Below are 15,652 nucleotides of genomic sequence, written 5' to 3' on the forward strand. Positions count from 1 at the left end.
TCAACTCAGAAATATGTTTTACCTTGCAACTTGGTATACATATATGTATGTAAATATATTCATAACAAAAGTTTCAAAAGAATTTCAATTTTCAAAAGAAGATTTTTGTTTGTGGCTGCAATAGGTCTTTGTTGCTGTGCATAGGCTTTCTCTAGTTTCAGCAAGAGGGGGCTACTCTTCCTTGAAGTATGCAGGCTTCTCATTTCAGTGGCTTCTCTTGTTGCAGCGCATAGGCTCTGGGTGCATGGGCTTCAGTAGTTGCATCATGCAGGTTCAGTAGTTGTGGCACAGGGGCCCAGTTGCCCCATGGCGTGTGTAATCTTGCTAGAGGTGAAGTGAAGTCACTCAGTCGTGTCCGACTCTTTGCAACCCCGTGGACTGTAACCCACCAGGCTCCCCCATCCATGGGATTCTCCAGGCAAGAATACTGGAGTGGGTTGCCATTTACTTCTCCAGGGGATCTTCCCGACCCAGGGATTGAACCCAGGTCTCCCGCATTGCAGGCAGACGCTTTAACCTCTGAGCCACCAGGGGATTCAAATCCATGTGCCCTGCATTTGCAGATGGACTTCGAACCACTGGACCACCCAGGAAAGCCCAGGAAAAGGTCTTTACTTAATATGCAAAGCATATTAATATTTGTTTTACTGTTTTCTTTTTAAATGCTGGTGAAGACCTATTCGGTTAATTTCATGAGCCACTCACAGTTTGGAAATCCTGCCCTAAATGTCAGTTCTTCCCAGGCCCTGATACTAGCCTCTGACCTTCTTATGTAGCCTAATTTCTCTGAAAGCCCTCACCCAAGTACATGGCTCTCCTACCCATGACTACTGCTCCTTCCTTGCAACTCTGTCTCTACCTAGAATCCCCACAGATCAGATTCTGAGATCCAGCAGCTTCTCAGACCAATGGCCAGCCCATGGCTGCCTCTCACTCATTGCACACAAGTCTGATGCCATCCCCTTTTCCCAAATCCTGCTACTTCTCCTATATTTAGTTGGTTGGTGAATAATTTTAATCATCAACCTATTTACTCCAAACCTAGATTACATCTTAAATGAATCCCACTGTCTTCACTCAGCATCACATTAAGTATCTCAGTATCTGGAGAAGAGACACCTTCTCTCCATTTCATTGCCATTGCTTCAGCTTAGAACCTCCTCACCTCCCATATAGATAATATACTCAAGAATCTTCTAAATTAGCTCTATAGAGTAGAGCTTGGAGCAATGATAACTAATTTCTGTATCCACACTGTTCAGTATAGTAGCCACTAGCCAGGTGAGGGGGCTTGAGAACTTAAAATGTGGCCAGTGCAACTGAGAAACTGAAATTTTAATTTAAATTTCGATAGCCATATATGATTAGTGACTAATACATTGGACAGCACAATTTCAATGTTCTCCCCATTACAAGTGTACCCCCTTCCAGTCCCTGAGACAAATAACTAACCCCTGTTGTCTAATGAATGAAATATAAAAATATGAAAGTCATATAAAGATGTTAATAACACCACCAATTACTAGGTAGTCATCTCTTTCTCAATGAAGTCATCACAAGTCATCTCTTTCTCAATGAAGTAAAGTTTTCTCATAAATTACTTTTAATTTCTTCAAATACTGCTACCTTCATGTTTAAAAACTACCCTTTTTTAGTTTGTTTTTTTCACCAATAGAAACTACCTTCTATGTTGATTTTTTTCTTACTATAAGTCAAATACTTAATAAATAACACCATCAGTTGCTAATTGAATGTTTTAGTTGACTGATGTGTAGTGATAGAAAGCAGATCAGTAGTTGCCTAGGGGAGTGGTGGATTACAAAGTGGCACACAGAAACCTGTGGGTAGTGGATGTGTTCTCTGTCTTGATTGTTGTGAGGATATAATTTGTGTGTCAGAAATTTTCAAACCATACATTTCAATATCTGAAATTTTGTATGTCAATTATAAAGCTGTTTTTTTTTTTTTTAATCTGGCTGAATACTTGCTGCTCTTAGAAATACATAGTGTAGCATCCACTAATACAGATAGATAAAAGGGAGAGCCTTTACTCAAATCCCAGAATTATTTCTACCCTTGTTAAATCTACTGGGTCTTCCAGAAGTAAGTTATTTTCCCTGACTTGCTCATATCACTTGACAAAAAAAACATCAAACACTTATGCAATGTTTATCTTGTACCAGGCACCAAGTTCTGAGCAGTTTATATCCATTCATTTGATCCTCATGACAACCAACTGAGGTATATTGTACCTCCATTTTTACAATTGAGGGACTAGAGGTTAAAAACTTGATCGAGTTTAGCAGAGAGTTGGAGAGAACAGATTGGAAAGCCAGGTTGGAACAGATAGGAAAGGGCATTAATGTCATATCAGGAAAGTAAATTTTATGTAATGGTTAATACAAACCTTTGACAGTTTTTTATTAGGAGTATGACACAGCCAGAGATTATTTTAGGGAAATTCACCTGGCCGTTCACAGCTGTATTCCCCAGTGCTTAGAACACCACGTGGCATATGGTAGGCCCTCCATAAATATCTTGAATATTTATGGAACCATGTTGGGAGTTGTCCCATTTATTGATATAAATTTGTAGGGAAAGACAAACATTTGGATTCAATATTTTCAAACTGACAAATAATGCCCATAATTTCATTCTTGACCTTCTAACTTTCTCTCACTACATTCATTATTATGGTTCCAATTATCATTTCCATCTATAATGACTCCCATAAGAAACAAAAATATAGCTTCTTGTATTTCCCTTCATTGTTTGAGTTCTTCCGTCCATAGCTACACAAAAGAAAGTTATGTAATCCAACTCTCTTTCACATGACAGTGTGTCAAACCTGTGCACAGTCACCATGTACAGGTTTCTCTTTTCCAGGTTAAATAGTCTCAGCCCATTCAATCATGTATTGTATCTGTCACCATCTTAGTTACCCCTCTGGAACTGACCAGTGTCACTTAAACACATGACATCAATACTGACCAATGAGTCCAGAAATATCCTAATTAGTCCATTTCCTTGTCTTGAAAAGCTTTGGAATTATCCTCAGATGGTAAAGAATCTGTCTGCCTTGCAGGAGACCTGGGTTCAATCCCTGGGTGGGGAAGATCCCCTGAGGGAGAACATAGCAACCCACTCCAGTTTCTTGCATGGAGAATCCCATGGACAGAGGAACCTGGGACACCACAGCACGTGGACTCACACAGAGTCAGACACAAATGAAGTGACTTAGCATAGCACACAGTCATCCTCAACACAGTGCTACCTTAAAATGTATGGTACCTTACGTCAGGCACATTTTTCATTTCTGCATCTGTCGCCTCTGTTCCTTCTGGTTCAGGTTGTCATCACCCTAGGCCCATGTCTGTTTTCCACTTCCTTGCATCCTGCTGCCAGACATGTACTCCCTAATCCATGCTGCTCTACATGTATCAGCAGACATTCATTGAGTATTTGTGATGAGCAGGCCCTGTGCTCATGCTTCAGGGCATCGTTTTCAGGGCAAAGCCTTTCTCTTAACGATGGGGAAGAAGGGCATTCCAGCATAGGCATCTCCAGGTATATGGAGATGGCATTTGACTAAACTTTTAAAAATGGGTGGAATTCAAAGCAGAGTTGAATAGCATTCCAAAACCACCAGAACCTAGGGGGAGATGCATGGAATAGATTCTTCTTCACATCCTTCCAAAAGAACCAACCTTGCTGACACTTGATCTCAGACTTCTAGACTCCAGAACTGTGAGAAAATAAATTTCTGTTGCTTAATCCACTTGGTCTGTGGTACTTTGTTAGAACTACCCTAGAAAACTAATACAAGCCCCAAACTAGAAATAACCTAAATGTTAATCAACTTTATTTATTTAGTGGAACAGGTAAATAAATATGGTATACTTACACAATGGAATACTATACAGCAACAAAAGTGAACTAACTACAACCACACTTAACAATATGAATAAACCTTACATGTAAAGTTAAGCAAAATGAATCAGATTCCAAAAGAGCACCTATAATATGATTCTATGCATCGATGAAAATTAAAAGTGTTAGCTGCTCAGTTGTGCAGGACTCTTTGTGACCCTATGGACTGTAAGCCACCAGACTTCTCTGTCCATGGAATTCTCCAGGAAAGAATACTGGAAGATTCCCTTCTCCAGGGGATCTTTCCCACCCAGGGAAAACCCCACCTGGGTCTCCTGCATTGCAGGCAGATTTTTACTGTCTGAGCCACCAGGGAAGTCCAAACTATAAATTAGCCAAAACTAATTTATGTTCTCAGAATTATGGTTACTCTTTACATGGGAGGAGAGACAAAAAATGAGCCAAAGGGTTTTGGGGGATTCTGGAAATATTCCATTTCTTTTCTTTTTATTTTGAAATATTCCATTTCTTAATACAAATGCTGGTTGCATGGGTTTATTCAGTTGTTAACAAGCAATGGGAAGGGCTTGAAGGATCTAAGTGTACACAAACGACCACACAGTTGCACTTTCTCACACACTAGCAAAGTAATGCTCAAAATTCTCCAAGCCAGGCTTCAACAGTATGTGACCCAAGAAATTCCAGATGTTCAAGCTGGATTTAGAAAAGGCAGAGGAACCAGAGATCAAATTGCAACATTCACTGGATTATAGAGAAAAAAAGGACATTACAGAAAAACATCTGCTTTATTGACTACACCAAAGCCTTTGACTGTGTGGATCATTAACAAACTGCAAAATTCTTCAAGAGATGGGAATACCAGACCACCTTACCTGCCTCCTGAGAAATCTGTGTGCAGGTCAAGAAGCAACAGTTAGAACCAGATATGGAACAATGGACTGGTTTCAAATTGGGAAAGGAATACGTCAAGCCTGTATATTGTCTCCCTGTCTTTTTAACTTACATGCAGAGTACATCATGTGAAATGCCGGGCTGGATGAAGCACAAGCTGGAATCAAGATCGCCAGGATCAATAACCACAGATATGCAGATGACACCACCCTTATGGCAGAAAGCGAAGAACTAAAGAACCTCTTGATGAAACTGAAAGAGGAGAGTGAAAAAGTTGGCTTAAAATTCAACATTCAAAAAACTAAGATCATGGCATCCGGTCCCATCACTTCATGGCAAATAGATGGGGAAACAGTGGAAATGGTGACAGACTTTATTTTCTTGGGCTCCAGAATCACTGCAGATGGTGACTGCAGCCATGAAATTAAAAGACGCTTGCTCCTTGGAAGAAAAGTGACAAACCTAGACAGCATATTAAAAAGTAGAGATGTTACTTTGCCGACAAAGGTCCATCTAGTCAAAGCTGTGGTTTTTCCAGTAGTTGTGTATGGATGTGAGAGTTGGACTATAAAGAAAGCTGAGCACCAAAGAATTGATGCTTTTGAACTGGTGTTGGAGAAGACTCTTGAGAGTCCTTTGGACTGCAGGGAGATCAAACTAGTCAATCCTCAAGGAAATCAGTCCTGAATATTCATTGGAGGGACTGATGCTAAAGCTTCAATACTTTGGCCACCTGATGCTAAGAACTGACTCGTTGGAAAAGACCCTGATGCTGGGAAAGATTGAAGGCAGGAGGAGAAACAGACAACAGAAGATGAGATGGTTGGATAGCATCACTGACGTGATGGACGTGAGTTTGAGCAAGCTCCAGGAGTTGGTGATGGACAGGGAAGCCTGGCGTGCTACAGTCCATGAGGTCGCAAAGTGTTGGACACGACTAAGCGACTGAACTGAGCAGAGGAGAGGGGCAGAAGCTCTGGATGGGTGACAAGATATGTGGCACTAAGTGACCATGAAAGGAAGATTAGAACTGGTAAAGAATGATCCTGAGTGGCATCATCCGGAGCCTGATAGGCAGCCCTGAGGGCAGACGGTCACATTCCCAAATGCTTTTCTGGAAAACAATAACAGCACATCTCAGTGGAACAAGACATTGAACAGAGAGCTCAGCCAGTATGCTTTTGTAGAGACAACTGGAAAGCCGTCTAGGAGTACCCCCCAATATTGGTAGTGCAATCTTGGACTGGTCATCAATTCCTTGGCAGGGCTGTGGCAAGGATTAAGGTAACAGGTATCAAGTGTGGCCTCTTTGTAAGAAGTCACTAGCTAACTGCCGGGACTTTCGGGCGGTGGCCCCCAAGGTCACTCCACCCCGGGGCACCCCTAGCCAGGCTGCGGCACCTGCGGGGATATCTTTCTGCGTCCACCCCTGCCCCTGTGAACCGCAGAAACACAAAAGCATACACCCGGACTCCGCCACTAGGCCCTGAGGCTGTGCACGGGGTTCAGAGCCCTTTCCTCTTGATTGGGCGGGAAGAGACCCGGGGTGGGACGTAGGCAAAGAAGAAGGCAGGGATTGGTTGAGCCCAGGAAGACGGTGGGGCCTTGACAAGGAGGGAGGCGGGCCGGGAGTCTCCTGGGGCTCCGTCTATTGGTCCCGCCCCCTTACTGGAATTCTGCCCCGTGCTGCTAAGGCCGAACCGTTAGTGGAGCTGTCTTACGTCTCGGAGTTTTCCCAGCAACCGGTGACGCACCGGCGTGAGGCAGGCCACTGGCCAACCCGGGAGAGCGGGGCTGGAGCGTGATCCTCAATCCCGAGGCACCTCCCAGTTCCCCCCACTAGGCCGCCCCGCGCTCCTTCCCTCCCTTCCCCGCCCCAGTCCCGCTGTCCGGGAGGCGGGGGTCAGCGACCCAGCTGAGTGGGAGCCGCGCGGTGTCCGAGGAGCCAGTCGGAGACCGGTGAGGGGACCGAGGGGCGGGAGGGAGGGTTAGCGCGGGGCAGCGATCCCCAATTGTCGCCCGGCTTTTTCCCTTAGCTTCGGGCGGCCAGCGTCTGCCGCCGTGAAGAACGCCTCCGTAGCAACTAGTGACGCAGAGGCCCAGCGGAGCAAGGGATTGGCCGGCCCGCGTCCCCTGCTGCCGCGCGGCCTGCTCCTCCCAGGCCTTACCCTCCGTCTGTCCTCGCCAGTCTAACCGCTGTGACCTTAGTTGCTGGCGGCCACACGACGCAAATATCGCCAGGCTGAGTCCGAATAAAAGGGCAGCGGCAGCCTCCGGGTCCCGACCATATTAAACGCCCCCTACTCTACACTACGTTTTTGGTGCCCTGTCTTGCCCTTCGCGTGGGCTGGCTCCTAGGGCAAAGAGTTGAGGTGGGCCCAGGGATGGGAAATTTCGTCCAAGGAGAATCTGACCAGCAACTCGTGACGAAAACTAACTGAGGCGCCCGGGATTGGCTGCGCTCCGGAGAGGGGCCGGGGAAGGCGACCTGCTCAGGTGCGGCGTTCCTCATTCCTCGAGTAGTTGTTCTCAGCTCCCGTTAAGTACTAGACACCAAGCCTTAAAATGAGTAATCAAAGTCACTACTTACTCTAAGCCCACGGTGTTTGTCGAGGGTCTGCGAAAGCGCCACGCTTCTCTAATCCCATTAAGTAGGATTCTTTGCGGGGTTGGGGAGCAGTCGGGGAGGGGAAGGACTTAAAGGTTTTGCAGAACGTTTGGGATGCTTACCAGGTAGGAGTCAGACCCCTTTTTCAGAGTTCCTCAAAACTGTCCTGGGAAGAGTAAATCCTAAAAACTCAGCAACTGCCGTTCTCAGACTTTACACCTACCTCTTTTCATAGGAGACGTTATAATAGTTTCCTCTACTGAGTTTTCTCAGGCAGGAGTGTTAGGCACACGACTTCCCTGTCCAAGGTCACACAGCCAGCCATGGAAGACTCAGAACTTGGATACTTGCCTCTCTAGTTCCCCTACAGAGGTTGAAGTTCCCACTTAGTAAACCAAGGCAGAGTATTTGCAGTGTATGCAGTGGATAGGGCTATGGAAGATAAGATGACTAGAGAGAGGCACTCTCCTCCAGGAACCTAATGCTTGAAAGAATAGCATTCCAGATTAATACATCATTTTTAAAAAGCATTAGGTGCCTTATGTGTGCCCAACTTCTTGCTAGGCCCAGGAAGAATGCGAACCACCTTACAGTCCTTCCCCTCATCCCGCTTCTGGGCTCCTCTGGCTCTTCCGAGCTGTAGTCTTGCCCGTGTGTCAAAGGAATATAGAGAATAAACTGTGTTCTCTCCCTGTCAACATACATACCTTCTCCACACTTACCAGATTTCACAGAAAAAATCTTTGTGGAAAAAAGTTGCAAATGAATATGCTTGGATCATGATCAGGCTTGGGCAGTTGAGGGGAAGGGTGAACTGTCGTATCTGTTTCCACCAATTCTTTAAATATGTCTGGATCTGAAGCTGGAAGAGACAAGGTCTTTTAAAATACTGGACCTTGTTTCTGTTAAGGGAAAGAGGGAAGTGAGTGGCCACTCTGCTGCTCTGGATTTCATACCTCATCCTCACTTAGAAAAGAGACTGAAACCTTTCCGAGTGGACTGGGAATCAGTCTTTCATGTTACTTTTACTGATTATTCAGAGTAAAGCCAAGGAGGGGGCTGGAGGAGTGGAGGTGTTCAGTAGGATTTCTGCGGAGGGATTACTGGGGCTGAGTACTGAATGAAGAAGGGAAAGGGCTTTCAGGTAGAAAGACCTACAACTGGAAAAGACCCATATTAGGCTCCAGAGGGCAAGGGAAACTTTTCCATCCATCCAATTCCTCCCCCCTCCTCCTCGCAGCCATGAAAAGTGTATCATTTGCCTCTTAATGGATGTAAAATTTAATCTGCCTCTAGGGGTATCTCAGAGTCCTTGAGACTACACTGTCATTAAGCCTGGGGCAACAGAACAGACTTTAGGGCTGGGACTAGGGTGGAGTTTAAGTATGAGAGGCCAGCAGAAGAATCTTCTCTCCCAAATGCAGCTACCACTCTCCAAACCTCTTCTAAGGCCAACGGTTTCCTTTCTCATTACCAGGATTGCAAAGAATCGAATGCAAAGCACAAGTGAGCCCCAGTCCCATGGCAGCCTGTGAGGTCACCTGGGACTTCCTGATCTGCTACCATCAACTGGCCGGGGCCAGAAGGGTTGGAGACTATCAGGGAGAATCAGACAAGCCTCCTGGCCTGCCATCCCTTCCCTGTCCCTGGACCCACTTGCCACCCGAGTGGGTCTAGAAAAGCTCGCACTGCAGGGGAACCTTAGGTCACACAGGGGTGCCCAGTAGTACCCACCTCAAAGGACTGGTAGGAGGAGGAAAGTGGTACATACACAGGAACATACAAGAGCCATTCCATATTGATGCTAGTAACAACTAGGAAAGTAGCAGTAACAACTAGGAGAGTAGCTTTGCATGAGTCACAACCCCAAGTCCCAAACAGATCTACATGGCACTATAGATATTCACTTTCCCAAAGAGCAGATGGACCCTCTGGAGCGTGTGGCCAGAGCCCTACATCTTAGGACATGAGAAGAGTGGCCATCTTCTCTGGTTCTAAGAGTCCGGGAAGTTAGTGACCTTTCCATGCAATCCCCTCCAGGGATTGTGAGGTGGGGTAGCCTCCCTTTGTATGTGTTCCAAGCCATTTGGCCACATTTGTAATCATCACTTGTCTTAAAAACAGGTGAAATAAATTATAAAATATATTTCATTATTTCATTTAACCCAATACATCTAAAATTTTATTTCAACATACAGTATTAAACATTATTCATGAGATATTTTGCATTCTTTTTCATACTAAGTCTTTGAAGTTAGGAGTGTACTTGACACTATAGCACATCTCATTTGGAACCAACCATATTTCAAGTTTCAGTTGCCTCATGTCGCTTGTGGCACAGCTGAGGCAGCCCTCAAACCCACATCTGCATCCAACTCTGGCTTAAAGAGTCTTCACAATGCCCCAGAAATGTTGGCCTGGCAGAAAAGATAACCAGGGAGGAAAATCTTTATTCTGACTGAACAGTACAACTCAGAAGAAAAAGAACTATTCTTCTCTCACAGAAGATTGTTAGTAAATGTACTAAATCCTGATTTAGTCCAACACTCATGTGAACCATTAGATATGACATGAAATGCTGGCAATATCTATTAAGAAACAAATACATTTTGTGGTAAACGAAACTCAGAAATGTATTGTGATGTTAAGTTTTGCCATTAGCTTATCTTCTTAGTACTTGTCTTTTATTAGTTACATATAATAAATCTGTAAGTATTAAATGCTTAAAAGCTACAAAAATTGAACAACTATGATTTTTTGTAAATTCACACATAATTATCCCCTTCCCTCTTTAAAGCCTCCCTCATACTTATTTTTTCCTGATAGTCAAAGAAATTTGGTGGTATAACACTTCAAAATTCAGTCAGGAAAATGATGGTTAGGACAGTCTGGAAATTGTTCTGTTGGCAGGATAGTACTTTTTTTTTTTTTTTCCAGATTTTCTTCCAGGCATAGACCCTTTCCTTCAAGGGCAAGCTCCAGTATGGGGTAAGGTGAACAGAAGTGAAACTTGAAGGATACACCCTGACACTCAAGCACCAAACCTGCACCCTAGACCAGGGTCTCTTATTCCATGTCTGTAATGGGGCAAAATGGTATCTTTGTTTATGTCATTTATGTCTGTTTGTTTATGTTTGTGCATTTGTCTTACCTTCCTTGGACATGTACCCTTGAAAGTGGTAGCCTGGTAGAGGGTTTGATCCCAGAAATTTGGCCTGAGAGGTGCCAGGGTCTCCAGAGACACTCAGGTGAAGGGGAACACTCACTAGGACATAAGCCCTGCTTTCCTTGGCATTTGGGATCAACCACTGACCCTTGAGAGGTTTTATTCACACGAGAGCAAACATTCCTTTGATTTTGACCAGTTAGAATCAGCAACCCAAGCAAGTATCTGGGCTGAAAACTCCTTCTGGAAGAACCAAGAGACTCCTTCTAAAGTTTGCTGTCAGGTCTGCAGAGGTCTCTTGCTCCTAATTAAAGATTTTGTTTAAAACTCTTTGAATAAGATGACCAGGATTTAAAATATTCCAGTGCACCCCTCCCCGACCCCATCTCCAAAAACAAGTATGGGCTGGAGCAAGCTGGGGGGATGTCGTAGATGAAACATAATTTAGAATGTAAATAAATGTTGAAGGTGAGTAAGTGATCTGTGATACTCTTCTTGTTAAGTTTTTTATACTTGAAAATACCTGTTTAAAAAATACTTCTCTTCCAGGAAATGTTCCCTTTTTCTTTCTTCCTGCATCTGTCCTCTCTGCTCAGTTTAAAACCACATTGTTCCTCTTATTTTATCCCTCCTACAGGGCACAGCACACCCTGCTCCAGAGGCACAGAGAGAAAACATCCTACATCAGCCACTCCTGCCCAATAGTACGGAGGGGAGCAGAAGCTTCAGAGCCCACTCCTGCAGGTCTGTAGCTTTAAAGCCTTCTTTAAATTGAGTCCATTTGCATCCAGAAGATTAGAACCCCATCTGTGGGGTGTTTTAACCACACCTCTGGAAATTTAGAGTTGCCATCTGTTAATAAGAAAATGACTGATGACTATTGTTTACTTCCTATCTCTGATCTGTTGGGTGACATGGCTGTAGTTGATAGTGACTATACCTGTCTCCCATGTCCCACTGAACTGAACAGGGGACAGAGCTGTGGGTCTTGAGGCAGTCAGTGGTGAGGCCAGCCAGATTAGGAGAGCAGCCCCATTTGTGCTTTAGATAGAGGGCACAGGAAGTTCTGTGCACAAATGCTGATCCTGCTCATGGACAGCCATCTGGGCCAACTTGTCGGAAGGATTCAGGGATACCATTTGAGATAAAGAGAATAGCAGAGCAGATTTCATCCCCATACAGGGGCTTCTTTGCTACTTCAGGTTCTCAGATCCTTGGAGCTGGGGTAATGAGGAAAGTCTCCAGAATGTTTGCAAACAACTTGGATGCCCTGAGAATTAGAAAGGATTTTCCTTCTTCCTTCCTCGCCCTCCCTAGAAATTTGAAAGGCACTTCAATAATGGGCTGCCCTTGTGGCTCAGCTGGTAAAGAATCTGCCTGCAATGTGAGAGACCTGGGTTCAATCCCTGGGTTGGGAAGATCCCCTGGAGAAGGGAAAGGCTACACACTCCAGTATTCTGGCCTGGAGAATTCCATGGACTACAGTCCATGGAGTCGCAAAGAGTCATACATGACTGAGCGGCTTTCACTTCACTTTCTTTAATAATACCATCAACTTTTGATAATATTCTTTTACCCCTTCCCTGGGTCCTGAGTTGCTTCACTTTCTCAAATTTAGGCCAGGGAACTTGAGACTGTGCCCTGGCGTGGAGTGACTGCTTATCAGGTGCTATCCAAAGCCAAGGAGCAAGACTTCAGTTTTCTCAAATACCTTCCCTTGCTCAGGTCCCAGCCATTCCTGAGCCTGTTACCCTAGCTGCTGCTGCTTGAGGGGTTTATGCTTCACCACTTCCAGTCTAGGCCTGGCTCAGTTCACATTGGTTACTCAGGAAACCCTGAGTGTTTGGAAGAAGGCTTTGATTGGTTTAGGCCTAGGGGACTTCTCATTGTCCATCCCTCCTTGGTCATTTCCTAGTGTATCACCAGGCCAGGATCCCTGGTCCAAAGCTATAAAACAAGCTGGACACTCTTCCTCTTCTGAGCACTGTACTGGAGGCAAACTTCCCTCTGAGTCCCTCCTGCCCTTCCTAGTGGCACAAGGACAGACCCCTCCCTGGCCTATATTTCTCAGACTCCCATGGTTTTGCCTCCTGTCTTGGAGAATGGAATTCAGGGATGACCTAACTGAGGAGCTACAGAAAACAGGGAACCTGTGCTTGACCCTCCATTTCCCAAGGTGTAGCTGTCATAGATGTTGCTGGAGCTCACAGTGACCTTCTCTCTGCAGGGCTCATGATACATGGTAAACCTGGCTGCAGCCCACCTCTGAAACAGCCACAGCACCTGCCATGAGAGAAAGAACCCTGGAATCTACAAACCAATTTTCCAGGTCTCTCTCCCTTCCCTTTGCTACTGCTCCCTTTCTATGCCTTAAAAATAACTCAGATGGAGAAGGTGGACTCCAGAGTGTGAGTGGCACTCTGCACGCTGAGGGCTCCCGACCTGGCCCTCACCATGTTCGCTGCCTCAGAGGTGGCAGCGGGCAGACCTTATGGGTGCAGTGAGTGTGGCAAGAGCTTCCGCTACAGTTCAGTGCTGCTGCGGCATGAGCGCGTCCACAGTCGTGACAGCAGCTTCCGCTGCCTAGAGTGTGGCGAGCGATGCGCAGAGGCCTCTGACCTCCGTGCACATAGACGCGCTCACGCGGGCCAGACGCTCTACATCTGCAGTGAGTGTGGCCAGAGCTTCCGCCACAGCGGCCGCCTTGACCTGCACCAGAGCGTACACAGGCGGCGCATCCGCTCCTGCCGCTGCCGAGCTTGTGGCGGATGCTTTCCACACCTCCCGGCTCTGTTACTGCACCGGCGCCGCTGGCACCCTCCTGAGAGGCCCCACCGCTGTCCGCTGTGCCCTCGAGCCTTCCGCCAGAGCGCGCTGCGCTTCCACCTGGCACGGGCGCACCCATGGGGAACACCTACCGTGCCTGCTGACACACTCCACCGCTGCACACAGTGCTCGCGGGCCTTCCGTAGCGTCGCTGGACTTCGGAGCCATTTGCGTGTTCATGCAGCCAGGAGCCCCAGTGACTCCACACTTGGGCAGCCAGGTGCTCCGGACACACACCAGTGTGGTGTGTGTGGCAAGAGCTTTGGCAAGAGTTCCACGCTAACGCGACACCTGCAGACGCACTCAGGTGAGAAACCTTTCAAATGCCCGGAGTGCGGCAAGGGCTTCTTGGAGAGCGCTACACTGGTGCGCCATCAGCGCACACACACGGGCGAGAAGCCTTACGCCTGCGGCGACTGCGGCAGACGCTTCAGTGAGAGCTCCACGCTGCTGCGCCATCGGCGCAGCCATCAGGGAGAGCGGCCACATGCCTGTGCCACATGTGGCAAGGGCTTTGGGCAGCGCTCTGACCTGGTGGTGCACCAGCGCATCCACACAGGTGAGAGGCCCTTCCCGTGTACTGAGTGCGGCCGCTGCTTCAGTGACCGCTCAGACCTCACGAAGCACAGGCGCACACACACAGGTGAGAAACCCTACCGCTGTGAGTTGTGCGGCAAGTGCTTCACATGCGTCTCCAACCTCAATGTGCACCGGCGCAACCATGCTGGCCACAAGCCCCACAAGTGCCCTGAGTGTGGCAAGGCCTTCAGTGTGGGTTCCAAGCTGGCACTGCACCGCAAGACGCACCTGGGCGAGCGGCCAGCGGAATGTGCGGAGTGTGGCAAATGTTTTAGCCACAGCCGCTCCCTGTCACAGCACCAGCGAGCTCACAGGCGTGCTCGTGCCTCCACTGCTCCTGCTGCCGCTGCCACTCAGCCCAAGGCAGGCACTGCACTCATCGTTGCCGGGCAAGCAGGACAGGAAAAGCCAGGGCTTTTTTTGTCTCAGTTGAGAGAGACTTGTTGAGACTTCTCTGGGGTGGGCTAGACAAGCACTCATACAATGCCACAGGGACGGTGGGACAACTTGCAGACAGAGGTCTGTGGAAAGACAGCATGGCCTATCACCTTTCTCCATCTGTCTCGATAGAACTTCACCTGGCTTCTCGCCGCACCCCTACGTCTATGTAGCTTGTCAGCTCCTTGCCTGTCCTCAGCCCTTCCTTCTTCCCCTCTGAGGTGTAGGTACAGGGAAAACCTCTCAGACCCCACGCGTAGAACAGCATCCAAGTATTAATGTGTCACATCCCTGCTGCTGTGCTCTCGGGGTCTTGCCTGTCTTCCCATCATTGTTCTGTCTTCTCTTATTCCATCTCCTTTTTGCAGCCTGAGTCCCCTCTACCTTTTCTTTCTGGGTACTTTTGGTATCCTATCTCTTCAGGTAATGACTATAGATGTGGCTAGAGTCACATCCCACCGGTGGTCTTCTTGCCTCTTCCTTTCACTTGGCTGTTAGTCTCTTGCTGCTTTTTCCCTCAGCTTCTGAGAGATGGGAAATTTGCAGAGAAATAGTGGGACAGCTCACTTTTCAGAAAGATATCTCCACATCAGAAGCACTCAGAGAAGTGCTTCACAGCATGTAAAGGTGGGCATGAGCCCTCAGCATGGCTGCCCACCTGTCTCATGGGACAGACCTGTTGGTGTACAGATCAGGGTGCTTCTCAGGATAGTGTTCTCCAGGTAGGGGACACTAGCCTGGGACCTGAGTCAAGACCACATGGGTCCACAAAGCTGGGCACTGCCAAGTGGAGTGAGAATGTTATGTACAAATCACACTTGGAACCATAGGAAAACAGCTCCACAGAGGCCACAGTGCAGGGCTGAAAATTCCCTGGAATTGGCCTTTTTTTTTTCTTGCAGGTGGTGAAATAAACAATTGTTTGAGTTCTAGATGCCAAGAGCTCCCTTTGTTAAACCTGAGGCTGCTGTATTCATAGACACCAAGTCACCCAAGAAACAGGCCCTTTCAAAAATCAAGGTCTCTGGTCCCTTCCCAGGCTACATCAGCAACCGTAGATGTATAGCCCCCTCATTTTTGCACTGGAAGGCAAGACTCTTCAGGGGCCCCTATACATCTAGTTGTCTTGGTTAACAAAGAATAGAAATGTGGCCCAGAGTCACATACCTCTAATCCTTCTCCAGCCCATCCCTCTGGAATGACCTAGTGATCACATCCTGCCTTGCTTGAAGGCAAGAGTGTGTGTGACTCTC

At 47.0% G+C, this 15,652-nt stretch overlaps 1 protein-coding gene across 5 annotated transcripts; it reads left to right on the forward strand.

The window, feature by feature from the left end:
• The first annotated feature begins 6,573 nt into the window (after positions 1–6,573).
• ZNF672 (zinc finger protein 672) lies at positions 6,574–15,331 on the forward strand. 5 transcript variants are annotated; one of them, XM_055552507.1, is made up of 4 exons: positions 6,574–6,741; positions 10,328–10,465; positions 11,194–11,300; positions 12,784–15,331. In XM_055552507.1, exon 4 carries the CDS (start codon positions 13,011–13,013, stop codon positions 14,406–14,408), a length of 1,398 nt encoding a protein of 465 aa, XP_055408482.1. In that variant the 5' UTR covers positions 6,574–6,741; positions 10,328–10,465; positions 11,194–11,300; positions 12,784–13,010; the 3' UTR covers positions 14,409–15,331. The 5 variants fall into 5 exon arrangements, with proteins under 5 accessions (XP_055408482.1, XP_055408459.1, XP_055408476.1 ...); XM_055552501.1 differs by lacking the exon at positions 6,574–6,741 and adding an exon at positions 6,756–7,278 and having other exon boundaries at positions 10,328–10,485; XM_055552495.1 differs by lacking the exon at positions 6,574–6,741 and adding an exon at positions 6,756–7,278.
• Positions 15,332–15,652: the final 321 nt, after the last annotated feature.

Source organism: Bubalus kerabau, chromosome 1 (genome assembly GCF_029407905.1).
Source record: "Bubalus kerabau isolate K-KA32 ecotype Philippines breed swamp buffalo chromosome 1, PCC_UOA_SB_1v2, whole genome shotgun sequence".
Taxonomy (NCBI): domain Eukaryota; kingdom Metazoa; phylum Chordata; class Mammalia; order Artiodactyla; family Bovidae; genus Bubalus; species Bubalus kerabau.